The sequence below is a fragment of the Phaethon lepturus genome, unplaced genomic scaffold, assembly GCF_000687285.1.
Source record: "Phaethon lepturus isolate BGI_N335 unplaced genomic scaffold, ASM68728v1 scaffold18030, whole genome shotgun sequence".
Lineage (NCBI taxonomy): Eukaryota > Metazoa > Chordata > Aves > Phaethontiformes > Phaethontidae > Phaethon > Phaethon lepturus.
The window spans coordinates 1-13,464 of NW_010511461.1; the positions used below are offsets into that span (position 1 = coordinate 1).

General features: G+C 42.7%; 1 protein-coding gene across 1 annotated transcript in view; it reads right to left on the reverse strand.

The window, feature by feature from the left end:
* Nucleotides 1-1,267: 1,267 nt before the first annotated feature.
* The window catches only part of FER1L6 (fer-1-like family member 6), a gene marked incomplete at both ends in the record, with an annotated part of 41,069 nt that continues 28,872 nt past the window's right edge, over nt 1,268-13,464 (reverse strand). The window contains 7 exons of the mRNA XM_010284076.1: nt 1,268-1,390; nt 2,882-3,066; nt 3,267-3,450; nt 4,588-4,749; nt 7,560-7,670; nt 10,881-11,030; nt 11,571-11,705. Coding sequence (XP_010282378.1) covers nt 1,268-1,390; nt 2,882-3,066; nt 3,267-3,450; nt 4,588-4,749; nt 7,560-7,670; nt 10,881-11,030; nt 11,571-11,705 — 1,050 coding nt within the window. The remainder of the gene's footprint in view (nt 1,391-2,881; nt 3,067-3,266; nt 3,451-4,587; nt 4,750-7,559; nt 7,671-10,880; nt 11,031-11,570; nt 11,706-13,464) is intronic.

Consider the following 13,464-nt stretch of genomic DNA (forward strand, 5'->3'; position numbering starts at 1 on the left):
CCAGATACATCCCAGGATACTGGGATGAGGACGGATACCACTCATCACTGTTCTCCATCTGGACATTGAGCCATTGACCACTACCCTCTGGATGTGACCATGCAACCAATTCCTCATCCACCCAACAGTCCACCCATCAAATCCATCTCTCTCCAATGTAGAGAAAAGGATGTTGTGGGACACGGTATCAAAGGTCTTACAGAAGTCCAGACAGATGACATTGGTAGCTCTTCCCTTGTCCACTGATGTGGTCACTCCATCCTAGAAGGCCACTAGGTTGGTCAGGCAGGACTTGCCCTTGGTGAAGCCATGTTGGCTGTCTCAAACCACCTCCCTGTCCTCCATGTGCTTTAGCATAGCTTCTAGGAGGATCTGTTCCATGATCTTCCCAAGCACAGAGGTGAGCCTGACAGGTCAGTAGTTCCCATGGACCTCCTTTTGACCCTTTTTAAAAATGGGTGCAATGTTTCTGTTTTTGCAGTCTCCAGGGACTTACCCTGACTGCCATGGCTTTTCAAATCTCATGGAGAGTGGCTTGGCAACTACATCAGCCAATTCCTTCAGGACTCTGTGATGCATTTCATCAGGTCCCATAGGTTTGTGCATGTATAGAGACATATATACATACACATACACAGAGCTTATTTCTGGCCAAATCTTTTAAATTTTTGTGCAAAAAAAATTCTGCTGCAGCCTGAGATAGACACAAAGCTTTTCAGCTATGGAAGTAACACACTTGACTATGGTGTCTCCTAGCAGAAGCTGTTCCTATATCATTGAATTGGATTTAAAATTGAGAGAAGATTCTTTTTCTGAACCTGTTGCAAATGCAATCTAAGATTATCCTAATCTCCACTATCTATCATTTAGGACTTTGACTTTGCAAATCTTTGTGCATGAGATTTGAATGACAGGAAACTCATGTTAAGCCAACCCTGCCGGTGAAATTTTAACCTGCCCACCATCTGATCAGCTGTAGAGGAAAGAATCCCTTATACCGGCAGTACTCCAGACCTTAATTGTTGATAGTAAGATAGTAGAGAAGCAAAGTATTAGTAGTACAAAAAGAATATAAAAATGCAAATAATTTACTTACTGTCTTCAGGTTTTCCCTCACTGGAAAAAATTCCTTTTGCCTTTCAAAAGAAAAAGATGATGGACAAACTCCTCATTATGAATGCAATACCAAAACGAAATCATTCAGCAGTAAATCTACTTTCACAACATTGCTCATTCGTGAGAGTTTTGGGCATGCTGGGTGACTTACCTTTCGCATTTTGAGCACAGAAGCATAGTATTTTGACCACCAGTCAATAACATTTTCAGCTGATTCATCTGCAATTGTTCTTTTTCTCCTCTTTGTTGACCGTCGGGTAGATTTTTTCATATCCTACCAAAGCATGAGGGAAACACCATTGAACTCTAGAACTGATTAAAACTAATCACCTGACTCGTGACATCAAGCTTGAACAAATGTATATGAAGAAAATTTCAACTTCCAACAGGTAATAAAATGCAATATGAATTAGTATCTCTGGTTTTCATTCCAAGACACTTCATCATGATCATCATATTATTAAAGTTACCTCTATATTACCTACTGATGATGCCAAAACTTTGAACATTTGAGACATTGCCACAAGAGCAAACCAGGCAACAGGCTACATAGAGAAATAGGTAATGATATTTTAAGGGATCTAAACATTCAGGTACAAATCAGTTTCTCCCACTTAAGTCTGCATTATAACTCCCATTATTACTTTATTGCCTTTTGGAAGGAGAAAGAATCACAATAGTTGCTGCAATTCATTTGTTCTCTTCCTACAAAAAAGCTAAAATCAGATCCTAAAGACCACCTGCTCATGTGGCAAATCTTACTAACTTTGTTCTTGCCTGAAGATTGGCCCTTGTTAAAAAGAGTATTTCATCCTACACCCTTACAGAGAGTGGCCAGCTTGGCTGGGTAAGACAGAGCAAAGATAGATAACTGGGAATGATAGGTAGGTAAGTAGGAATGATAATTCATATGACACAGATGGTTAAAGTACGGGGTTCCCTCTAGGACTCTTTTCTTACTATGCTTAGCTGTTGTACATTAAAATTGATCTGTACCAGATGAAAGGTCCATAGTTGTGAGTACATCTAGGGAACAAGACATCCCTGCAGTTTCTTTGACGTCCTAATTATGAAGGATGTTGGAAACATCTGACCACTGAAACACCAAAGTTTAAAGAAACATACTTTATGTAGCTACAGAAATAGCTTCTGAAATGAAACTCAGTCCTGCATGTGTGCTTTTATTGTTGTTAATAAAAGAGTGGTTGTGGTGGGAGAAACTACAGAGGAAGGAGGAGGATGTGCATCTGAATAAAAAACAACGTGCACAATCTAGAGCATATACTGTACTGTAAACACCATGCTGACCAGAATTGCCTTGTTATCCTGTACTTTCTTATCTGCTTCACCCACAGACTGACATCAGTTTTATACTTTGACCCTAAGATCTTTTGGAAACACTTTCTGCTCCACGTTTGTCCAGCATCTAACACAAGGGGGCTTTCATCCCTGCCTAAACACCATGGACACAGTCATTCACAGTGAGTGTTGCAATTAAATAGATCATACAAGGCTAGAAAAACCAAAAACCATACTACTCCAGTAGTGCTTGCCCATGGGATGAACATCCAGCACAAAAGGGAAGAAAAAGAAGCATCTATTAATGGAAGTAACAAAATTACATGGGGTCCAAGAAGCATTCTTAATTAATTCTCTCAAGGGCCAGCAAGATAGTGTGTTAAGTAAGAGATGACCATTTTATAAGGAAAGGCTAAGTCTACAAGACTGCAACGGGAAGTCAGCTAGCAGCTTCAGCTATACCCACCTTCTGTTTTCTCTTTTTCCCTGCTTCAGAGGCAGCGTGCTCTGGGTCAGTGTCAGGAAGATTTGTGAGATATGGATCTGGCTCTACCACTGTACATTTACCCTGTTCCACCTCAGCATAGATGTGATCTGCTAAAAATGGTTCTTCTTGGGATAAACCAGCAGGCTGGGATGACTTAGATGGAGCTGTAATGGAAACATGGAAAGTTAGATAAGATTTTGTCAGAAATGCTATCATCACATTTGGTGATCATCAAATGATCATGTCATTAAGGGTTTGACCCTACATTCAACACAATAAAGAATATCTTCCAAGTACATGCCTAGTGTTAAGCCTCTAAGTAGGTCCTTTGTCTTTTCATTTGGGGTCAGGACTGGACATTTACCTTTATCAATTTCTATAATGTCTAGTCTGTTTGGTGTAGCTTGAGGATCCAACTGGGTCTTACATAGGAATTGCTTAAGGCAATTGATGGTGTGTGTTCCAACAAGAGTACTCCTCCCAAATGCTCTCCAGTCAACCACGCAGATGCTTAGTGGTGGATGCAAGAGTTCATTTTCAGGCAGCTCCTAGTGGAGGACAGACGGCAGTATGAGAATTACTAAATACAGAACACGTATAGAATATTTGTCATGCACAGCAATAAGACTGTTACTCTTCCCACCTTTCTTCTCCCCATACTCAAAATGCAAAATGCATACAGCATAGGCAATATAGTTCTGTCCACAGTTTTCTGCAAAGTCTGGACAAAGCCTTGTCCTTGTACTGTGCTACTGAGTTGAGTCCATGCTGTCATATACAAGCACCTTTTGTTAGAATAAACTGAGAATTAGGAACATTCAGAAGGACTGAATGCTGTGTTGGCAGTTCTGAGTCTTAATGTCACTGCTGCTTTGTTGAAGGACATTAACCCTATCTGCCTCAGTTTGCACAACCATGAGGTGTGGACACTGGGTGGTTACATGTTTTATAGGATGAATTATGAAAGGGAAAAGAGATCTTTGGACATGTGAGGTACAATGGAAGCTAAAAATACTATCACAATCGTACTTTAGTATCTGGGTTAGTATTTTGATATCCTTTTGCCTTATAAACTACTTCTCTCTTGACACTAGCAACTAGAGCAAATCGAACAGATTACTTTTTTTCTGATGCTGACCTTTGTCCACTCAAAGTCCACAAGTACCAGCTCTCATAACTCAGCCAACAGGTGATAATTAAATTTACAGTCCATAACAGCAAGTGTTACAACATGAAAAGGTCCAGAGCTCATGAGCAAGAAATGATCAATCCCCTTAATAGCCCAGTAACACACGAAGGAAAATTAAAAGAATTTAAAGAAAATAAAGGAAACTGAGTAGTACCCTGCAAAATCGGAAAGGAGAAGGAAAAAGTACTAAAAATATCCCTATTATCTGCCAACAAGTTCCAACCTATCAGTAAAAATCTGTTTGCAACATATTTCCTTGCCTACTTGGGCTATAACATAAGGAACATCATCTTTCATTATACATTTGTAGCAGTAGTCTTTTAAAACATCTTCAAATCAGTATTTTTACATAAGAACTGATGGGTTTTTTGCATAAAAACTGATGTATTTAATCAAGACAAAGGAAAAATTATTTGCCAGGAAAGGAAGGAAATTAGTAATTAACACCTTGCCTAACTGGAGGACAAACAGGCAAGGAGCAGCATGCTGTACGCACCACTTCAAACCAGTCTGCAAGGCCACTGAAATTGGGATTTTTCTTGTAGCTCTGGATGACAGAGGACTTCACTCCTTTCCCCGCACATTCGATGAGAACTTGGGGGCGATCTACAGAGAGGAGCTGGACTTTCTTCAGCTCTCGAACACCCCAGAACAGGACCTGTGGTGGGCAGAGAGAAATGCTAGTAGCCTGCAGAGCCCCCTCAGTCTGGGGGAAGCCACTGCTGGGATCTCATCACCTCGTATCCCTTTGGGAATGCGAAACTACCAGAGAAAAACAAACAAATCTGATATCCAATCACCTTCATAATTATGGTGGAAGTTGAAGCAATTAATAACATCCAACTGTTATCAAGGACATATTGCCACAGCAAGCCATAAGAATCACATTTGTAGAAGTTGTCTTTTCAGCAGGGCAAGGGGACTATTCATCTGAAGAGCAGGGGCTCAGTTTCTTTAAAGTGTCAGAGCTGTTGAAGGAGCAAGCAAATGCCCTACAAGCAGAAGTGATTAACAGGTTTGCAAGCTGACCTAGCCCTCAGATCTGCAACAGATGGCGGGAGGTTTCCAAGCAGCTTCCTTCAAAGGATTGTGCTCCTGGTCTGGAGGACAAGGAGGAGACTGGGTCTGTAAAACAGGGGTCTGCAGGAACAATGGGACTTTATACAGCACACAATGGGGTGCTCTGAAGAAGAGGGCTGGGGCATCAAGAGATGGTTATGTCACAGTTGGTGAGAGAAGCCGTGACTCTCATGAACATGAAATGAAGACCGGAACCAAAAGGGAGCATGGGGGGCTTTGTGGACAACTTGAACACTGGCAGGACTGAGGATTTCACAGAATCACAAAATCATTAAGGTTGGAAAAGACCTGTAAGATTATCAAGTCCAACCATCAACCCAACACCACTAAATGCCCACTAAACCATGTCCCAAAGTGCCACGTCCACACATTTTTTGAACACTTCCAGAGATGGCGACTCCACCACCTCCCTGGGCAGCCTGTTCCAATGCTTGACCACTCTCGCACTAAAGAAATTTTTCCTAATATCCAATCTAAACCTCCCCTGGCACAACTTGAGGCCATTCCCTCTTGTCCTATCACTAGTTACTTGGGAGAAGAGACCAACACCCACCTCACCACAACCCCCTTTCAGGTAGTTGTAGAGAGCGATAAGGTCTCCCCTCAGCCTCCTCTTCTCCAGACTGAACACCCCCAGTTCCCTCAGCCGCTCCTCATAAGACTTGTGCTCCAGACCCCTCACCAGGTTCGTTGCCCTTCTCTGGACACGCTCCAGCACCTCAATGTCCTTCTTGTAGTGAGGGGCCCAAAACTGAACACAGGATTCAAGGTGCGGCCTCACCAGTGCCGAGTACAGGGGCACAATCACTTCCCTACTCCTGCTGGCCACACTATTCCTGATACAGGCCAGGATGCTGTTGGCCTTCTTGGCCACCTGGGCACAAGAAAGGCACCTGTGACTCACACATTTGAGTGAGTCAGGGAGTGGCAAGGGGCACTGGAGGGGTGTGAGGATTGGTGAGATGCTGCTCTGTTGCCAGAGTTTCCCACTTAAAATTGGGGCACATTTCTGTAGTTATAATGGCTCTATGGCCTTTTCCACCAGTGTGAAATATAGTACATAATATCTTAACAAAAATATTTGTGTTATATTCATTCTGTGTCATTTCCTTGCTGGATACCCTCTGGAGTTCATATTACACTATATAAACCTCCACTTCAACTATAAACCTGTTCTCATAGCAGTTTAACTGTCCAGATCTGGATGTAGTATCCCTGGTTTTAAGGTGCCTGAGGTGTCAGGTTGAGGAGTGGAATTGTCCTGGGCTCCCTCCAGGAGACAGGAGATGCACTTCCAAAACATAATCTAACCTATTTAAGATCTGAATCACTCTGGGAGGGTGGCTGCTCTGCTCAGCTGTCCAAACAAGAAGCCTACAGTGAGGATGCTTCTAAGCTGGGTGCCTGAGAGGTAGTTGAGATGAATGCCATAGCAGTGTAAAATAGAAAATGTACAAGCAGCACAAAGCAATCGTACTGTGGGGGCAGTGGGAAGACCTTCATAGCACAATACTTAGAGGAACACCTAAGTTTAAGGATTTAAATTGTCCCTCTAGCATCATAGATGTGGACAGTGGGCTTGTTTACCTTGCAGGGTTTGGTGTGAAAAAAAAAGTACTGTTAACAAAACCTCTTTCCTATGCACAGAGAACAAGAGTTTAACTAAATGGTACAGCAGAGCTAACAGTTGTCCTCTCCTTTTCAGCAGCTCAATTGCTTGATCTTTGAAGGCAAAGCTGGAACTGTTGCTGGGCTCCTGAAGGGGTATTTCTGGGGAAGGCCACCAGGTTATGCAAGAAGTATCTGACTTGGCACAGCAAAATGGGCAAATAAACAGGTGGTGTGAAGGCTGCAGGATGAGTGACAGCGAGTGGTGAGGCTGGGCAGCATCCAGGCGTTCCACTGACATGAAAAGCTGCCACGTTTCCCCGCTTTCTAACATAAGGAGACTTTGGACCCAAACGGTGCAAGAGAGGAGGGCAGAGAAGGTGCAGACATTTGTACGCAGGCAGGAGACATTGCTTGTCTGAAATTTGGGACCCAGAAAAGGCCCGGGAGGTGGCTGATGCTGAACTTCTCCTCCTGCAGACAATTCCCTGGGCTGCACAGCGTGCAGGTCCATCAGCCGCGCCCTGACACGGGAGCAGCCCCTTCCCAGCAGGTCTGGACACAGCTGTAGACCTTGCTGGCCTCAGGTGGAAGCACCGCTTTGCATGCCAAGGCCTGGAGAATCAATGTGATCTGAGCTTACCACGTTTGTTTTGGGATCCATATGCTGTTTTTACATGATTCCTATTGATCAGGATTTTAAAATCATCAACCCTTGCTGCTACAGTTCAATGAGAGAATAAAAGGAGCTGAGATTTGGAAATATTCTCAGTAACTCACCTCCACTCTGTACTTGCTTAAAACAGGTCTGATGTTAGCTGGGACTGGGTAAATCTGGCCAATGTCTGGTGGATCCAGTGCGGGAAGTCTGTCTGGATCCGACTCAGGAATCTGAAAAATTAAGCAGTCATAACTTAGGTTGGTTTTTGGAAGAATAAAACCATTAGCAGAAGTATCTGTGAATGACATCTAGAACACATCAGTTCAATGCAGTTTCACAAGACACGTTGCAGAAAAGACAGGTTGTGCTGTGAGAGGAATGTGACCTGCATTGCTCTCTGTCCTGCTGTGATGCTAAAACATTTGGCAGGAAGAGTATTCAATAGATTGGGTGTATGCACCTCTCTGAAAAAAAAGGGTCCTTTGCCCTGGTAGGACGTAGTCTGCCCTAAAGACATGCATGTACTGAAGCACAGTAATTCTATTTACTAAAATTAGAAAACATAGTAATTTAATTTAACAAAGATCCTGAGCAAAACTGCTCAGGAGACTTTCACAGGAAAATTCTAGTTCTGATTCTAGTTTAAACAGGCTGTTGAAGAGACAGTAAACATCAGCTAAACTGCACATTTGCCAGACAGACAATGTACTCTTCAGCCACCATGGAATAGTGATCCTGCATTATTGCACGCTGTCACCATTTGAGAACTTGCAAGTCACATCTCCAGCATTAGGGCTGGGTCTTCTCCGCGTGACTACTAAAATCTTGTGGCCAGCGGCACTTTCGTTCTTTGTGTGTGATTGCACATAAGCCTGCCCCACGTTCGGGAGCTTCTCTGGGCACAGACGACTGACCCGTGCCAGGTGGGTGGGAGGAGAGCATGCTCCACCACAGCTCTGAGGCTTGACCATGTCTTTGCCTCTTGCTGTGCTCCAGGCTCTGCTGCCCGTTTGGTTCACCTTCTGTGGGAAAGCTCCCTGGCTTCATTTCCCAATCCCTTCCTAATTTTCAACAGTGAATTTATGACCGTCCGTTCAGGGCAGATCTGAAGCCTGACCTGATTCAGCAAATTTCTACATAAAACCGTTGAAGCCAGCACCTGATGATCAGCCCCACCAGAAGCTCAGGCTGTGATAGCAGAGAACAGTAGGAACACAGGTTTCACAGGTGAGCGAACAACCTACAGACAGAGCTCACCTCGGCTTTCACATGAAGTACAGTACCTAAAGCGTACTGTACATACAGCTTCTGGGAAAAAGAAACACAACTTCGAGAGTGTTTCAGTGTTCCTAAGCTAACTTGTCACTGTTGAAAGGTGAAGCAGCTGAGATACAGCTCTCAAAAAATCTCTAAAGTTGAAGTCTCCTGCTTCATTCAACTAGGCCATCTGTCTGTCATCTGCAGTTATGTACAGTTGTGTAGGAGTTTAATTACCACAAGGGAGCAAGGATGTGTTGCCTAGTACCTTGTAGGTGAAGGAGGAGATGGGTGGAAAACGTATCTTCTAGCATAGCACCTGCAGCATATGCGAGTATTCACGTAATTAACAGCAATAATTCACATGCACAGGTTTACTGACTCTTATCAGGAAAAATCCAAAGCAATTAGCTTAATAGATTTTGTGGAATTTAAGGCCAGAGATCGAGGTCTGGTGGTGGTGTTCCCCAATATATCTGGTTTCTATCAGTTACCTCTGTGATGCTGTTTAAAAAGCCAAACAGAAACACACAACTTTGTGAACAATATCTGTCTGTCTAGAAATCCACCTGTTTAGCTTTAATGATATTCAGAGCTTCAACTCTATATTAACCGACATTATATGCTCCAAAAATTTACCCCATAATAGATTTACAGATACTTTAAATAAAACAAGAGGCAAAGATCACCTGAACCAGATCACATACCAGATGTCATGTCCCTGCACAGAGTTCACAGCTCCGGGTACCCACTTTCATTGCATTGCCTGATTTCAATACTGATGACAGGTGATCGAGAAGAATATATTAATCCACATGATACAGTGACTTATGCACATGTAATTTCAAACCTGCACCATTTTTTTCTTTTTGTTTTTTTTTTATTAGAACATACATAGCTATTTGTGTCTCCTCTTAGAGCTGTGAGAACGGATTAGTTCCAAAGGACACAGCTTAGGAGAAGGCTGGTGAGATCTCACATTTGAGGACAGAACTGTCTCATTAAAGATTTTTATTAAACTGCACTCCAGGACTGCAAAACCTAAGACCAATATCTAATCAAGATTCCCTGGATCTTCTTTCTGTATCAGAAATAGTGTGGCCAGCGTATATCTTTTCCTGAAAATGTCTTTAATGGTCATATTGCTATTATCCGCCATGTGAGAAGCTCTAGAGTGTTGTCACTGAGAAGAATAATACGGAGCATGAAAATAAGGACTGCAAGATCTTTACTTACAGTTCTTGTCAATTCTCTAGAGAAGTCTTAGGGGCATATTTGGATATATCCCAGAAGCAGTGCTGCTTCCCTTGTCCCAAAAGGTGGCAAAACAAAACATAATGCTCTCTTTGTTCACCAAAGAGTGGATTTCAATTAAGAAATGGGAAAATTATGGCTAAGGTACTAGACTCTATGCCTAGGTACCCAACATAATGAGGAAATGTTCCAGATGGTGTCATAGTTCAGGCTTTCACCAAGAAATTAATTAGCTCATGAAGCCTGTTTTATCTTGGGAATATCTGTAAAACGTGTCACAGAGTTCCACATTTTTCCCATTTCAGATTTCAGAATATACTGCTGTAGGTTTTCATCAGTGAGAAGTTTCCTCTAACTGGTGGCTCTGCAAATTCCACTGAAATTCCCTGAAATGTCAGGCATGATATACCCCACTCATGCATCTGCTGGGCTAGCCCCAAAGGTAAGCTGAATTTGCATTTTGTCTCAAAAATGGAAAACAGTGTAACATTTCTCTTAATATGTTAGGGTTACCTGAAAACTCAGTTTCCCTAATCCAATCCTTATCCACCTTCCTTTTCCTAAGAGTGAAAGCAGTATTGAGAGCTTTGAGGTTTCCAAAGTCAGGGCCATGTGCTGCTCCAAAGAGCAGGTCTTTGCAATGGCAGTGAGATTTTCACAGTTGTTCCTCAGGTCAGAGCCCAATTTAGGGCAGGGCAAGTGATGGGCAAATGAGGCTCAGAGCATACGAGGGGCTGGCGGTGGTGTGTGCATAGATAGTGGCCCCTGGCAGTGACAGAGATTGCACAGGGACTATGAGGTCCAAGAGCAGAATGATGCTCTTCCAGTTGCAATTCCCATTAATTCAAGAAGGTGATGGGCTTTGATGCCACGGCCACTTTTGTGAGCCCAGGGTGTAAAAGTGCAATGATCAAGAAAGTCTAGTTTACCTCCAGAAGCTCAAATGTAGCAAGAAGGTCTCCTCCTGACAGATTTCCACAATACACCGGGTGGTAAGAAAGTTTAGGCGGTTCATAGTTTTGATCTGCAAGTCTCACCACAGGGGCAGCCACTGTAGACCCAATATATTCTGCCTTACCCTAAATAAAGGAGAATACAGGTGTCAAATGCATTTGAATTTCACAGCTGCCATAGGAGCCAAGATGATGCAGAGTTTAGTATTTTTGTGGAAAAAAACTTTCTCCTGAAGGAAAAAGTGAGGTAAAATGCCAGGCAGCTATGAAAATGGAAGAGCTGAGTACTTACTACCTCTTCAGAGCACCCAAAGTTTCTGAGCTCTACATTCAATCAGTGAGACTGTGCATGGTCAGAGGTAAATCTGTGCCTCCCCAGACTTAGATACAATACTTATAGTTGTGTGAAAGGGAGGTGGGGCAAGATGCTTCTGATTTCTGTAAGCCAGCCCTTGGGAGCAAGATTCACTTAGGAAAAAACAAAGCCATAGCTTTGCAAGGACAAAAAGTGAGTCTTGGGGCTGTTTTCAGATGCAAACTACTGCAAACCACTGTAACACTGAGTTCCATTCAGTGAGGTCATCCATTTAATGTCTTTGCTTTGCTTTCCCACAAGCAGTAAGATATAAAAGCCCAGGTTTTTACTAAGAAGGATTTCGAGTTTACCACTGCATCGTCATCATACAGCTCGATGACGATCTCTGGTGGGAACTGAGCGATCTCCTCTCTGTCGCCATGAAGCACAATGCTGTTGAAGAGTAGCATCTGGTTCCAGGTGGGGGATAACGTCTGAGAAATGATCTAATGAAAGAGAGCAAATGCTTGATGAGCTATGAACTGGGTGGTTGAGAGTCTTTCAGCAGAAGGGCGGCTCTGCTGGTCACGTCCTTTCCCACAGCCTGAACAATTCCTTGTCTGAGACACCACATTTTTCAGCAGCTATTCCCAGCCAGAAGAACATGATTCTTTCACCTTGAGGCCGGTATCTCCAGTTTCTTCATTTCCCTGTTAGCCTCACAGACCCCTCACAAGCATATCAATACATGATCACCAGTCTGTGTAGACAAAGCTCAGTATTAAATTTAGAGGAAAGCTCTTGGTTTAGGAAAGCAGTTGCATGTCCAGTGCTATTAAAATAAAGCCTCTGCCCTAAACCGAGGCCAATTTTCACTTCTCCAGGGTATATTTTTTCCAATCTTGTTTTTATTTCAGTGTAATGACACAGAACACTTAATGGGGAAAAAAAAAAATTAGTGGATCACTCATAATAAATCAATAGTTTTTAATTTGTTGCAATTTGGCTTATGTGGATGCTTATAGCTTTTCATCATAGACAATGTTTTATCTGTCTTGGCAGGAAATATATTTAACAAAGATAATATTTAAAGCGGAAAAATATGCCAACTGTAAAATTACTCATAACCTGCTATCGTTCTTTCAAATGAAAATAAGGCTCTTGACTACATTTTATTGGCACTTGGCTGACAATCTTCTAAAAACATGCAAGTTATTGGCTGCAATATTTTATTCAAGCAGTGAATACACTTAACACTTCTGTGCCTATAAAATCCTATTTTTCCTGGGCCAAATTCTATTTTCCTGCATCTGGTACATCTAAACACTAACTTCATTGGCTTCATTCACCAACTTCTATTCTAAGTTAAAATCACATTACAGAAAAAAAATCAATTCATATCCTTGAGGCAAAAGCAGCACAAACAGGCACCTACAACTTAGAGCAGAGAAAGTTTTTTGCTTCTTGCTCCCTTTGGCACATGCTACAGAACTTGCTTCATAAGAGAAGAAGGTGTCAGACGAATTTTAGAATTAATTAAAACAGTCTTCTGAGGAGTTTTTTGGGGGAAGGGATGGATAGTGGGGTTAAATATTTTTCCTGATGCAAAACCATATTTGACCCAGCAAATTCTGCTTGTGGCATGGGTTTCAGGACTTGCAGCCCCATTTTAACTCCAGGGTACTTGTAGAGGGCTAAGGACCTCTGAAAGTCCGTCTTCATGTTCTGTGAGGGACCATCCTCCTGCTCATTTGCCAGGGCTGTACTTCAACCCTTCTTGCTGGAGCTCTGTAGAAGTTCCCCCTTCTCTCTAGAGGCTCCACCAAATGTCCACAGGAGACCACTTAGCCCCTGGAGATGCCTGAGGGAGATGTGAGACCACACCATATGGGCACATTTTTGCAGCATTTAAGTGGTGCAGAACATCTCACACCTCTTTGTCTTCAGCTCATTTCAACTTTGCCAGCCTAAAACCACCCACGTGCTTTCCCGAATTTCATTGCAAAGAGCCATGCTGGCTCGTATGGCTACAGAAGCCATAGGAAGGTCTTCACACTTTGCTCAATCATTGCACACATAGACCACAGGAAAAGAGAACCATGGGGTTTCACCCTCACACCAGGCAATGACAACAGCCCAAACTTAAAACGTATAGAAAAAGATGTAGAGACATCTACAAAGCCCCAGTAGCCCCAGAGAATCTGACATCCAAGCTAAAATAAACTAGTACTACTATGCCTCATGTCAAAGTAGTGGGTTACACTT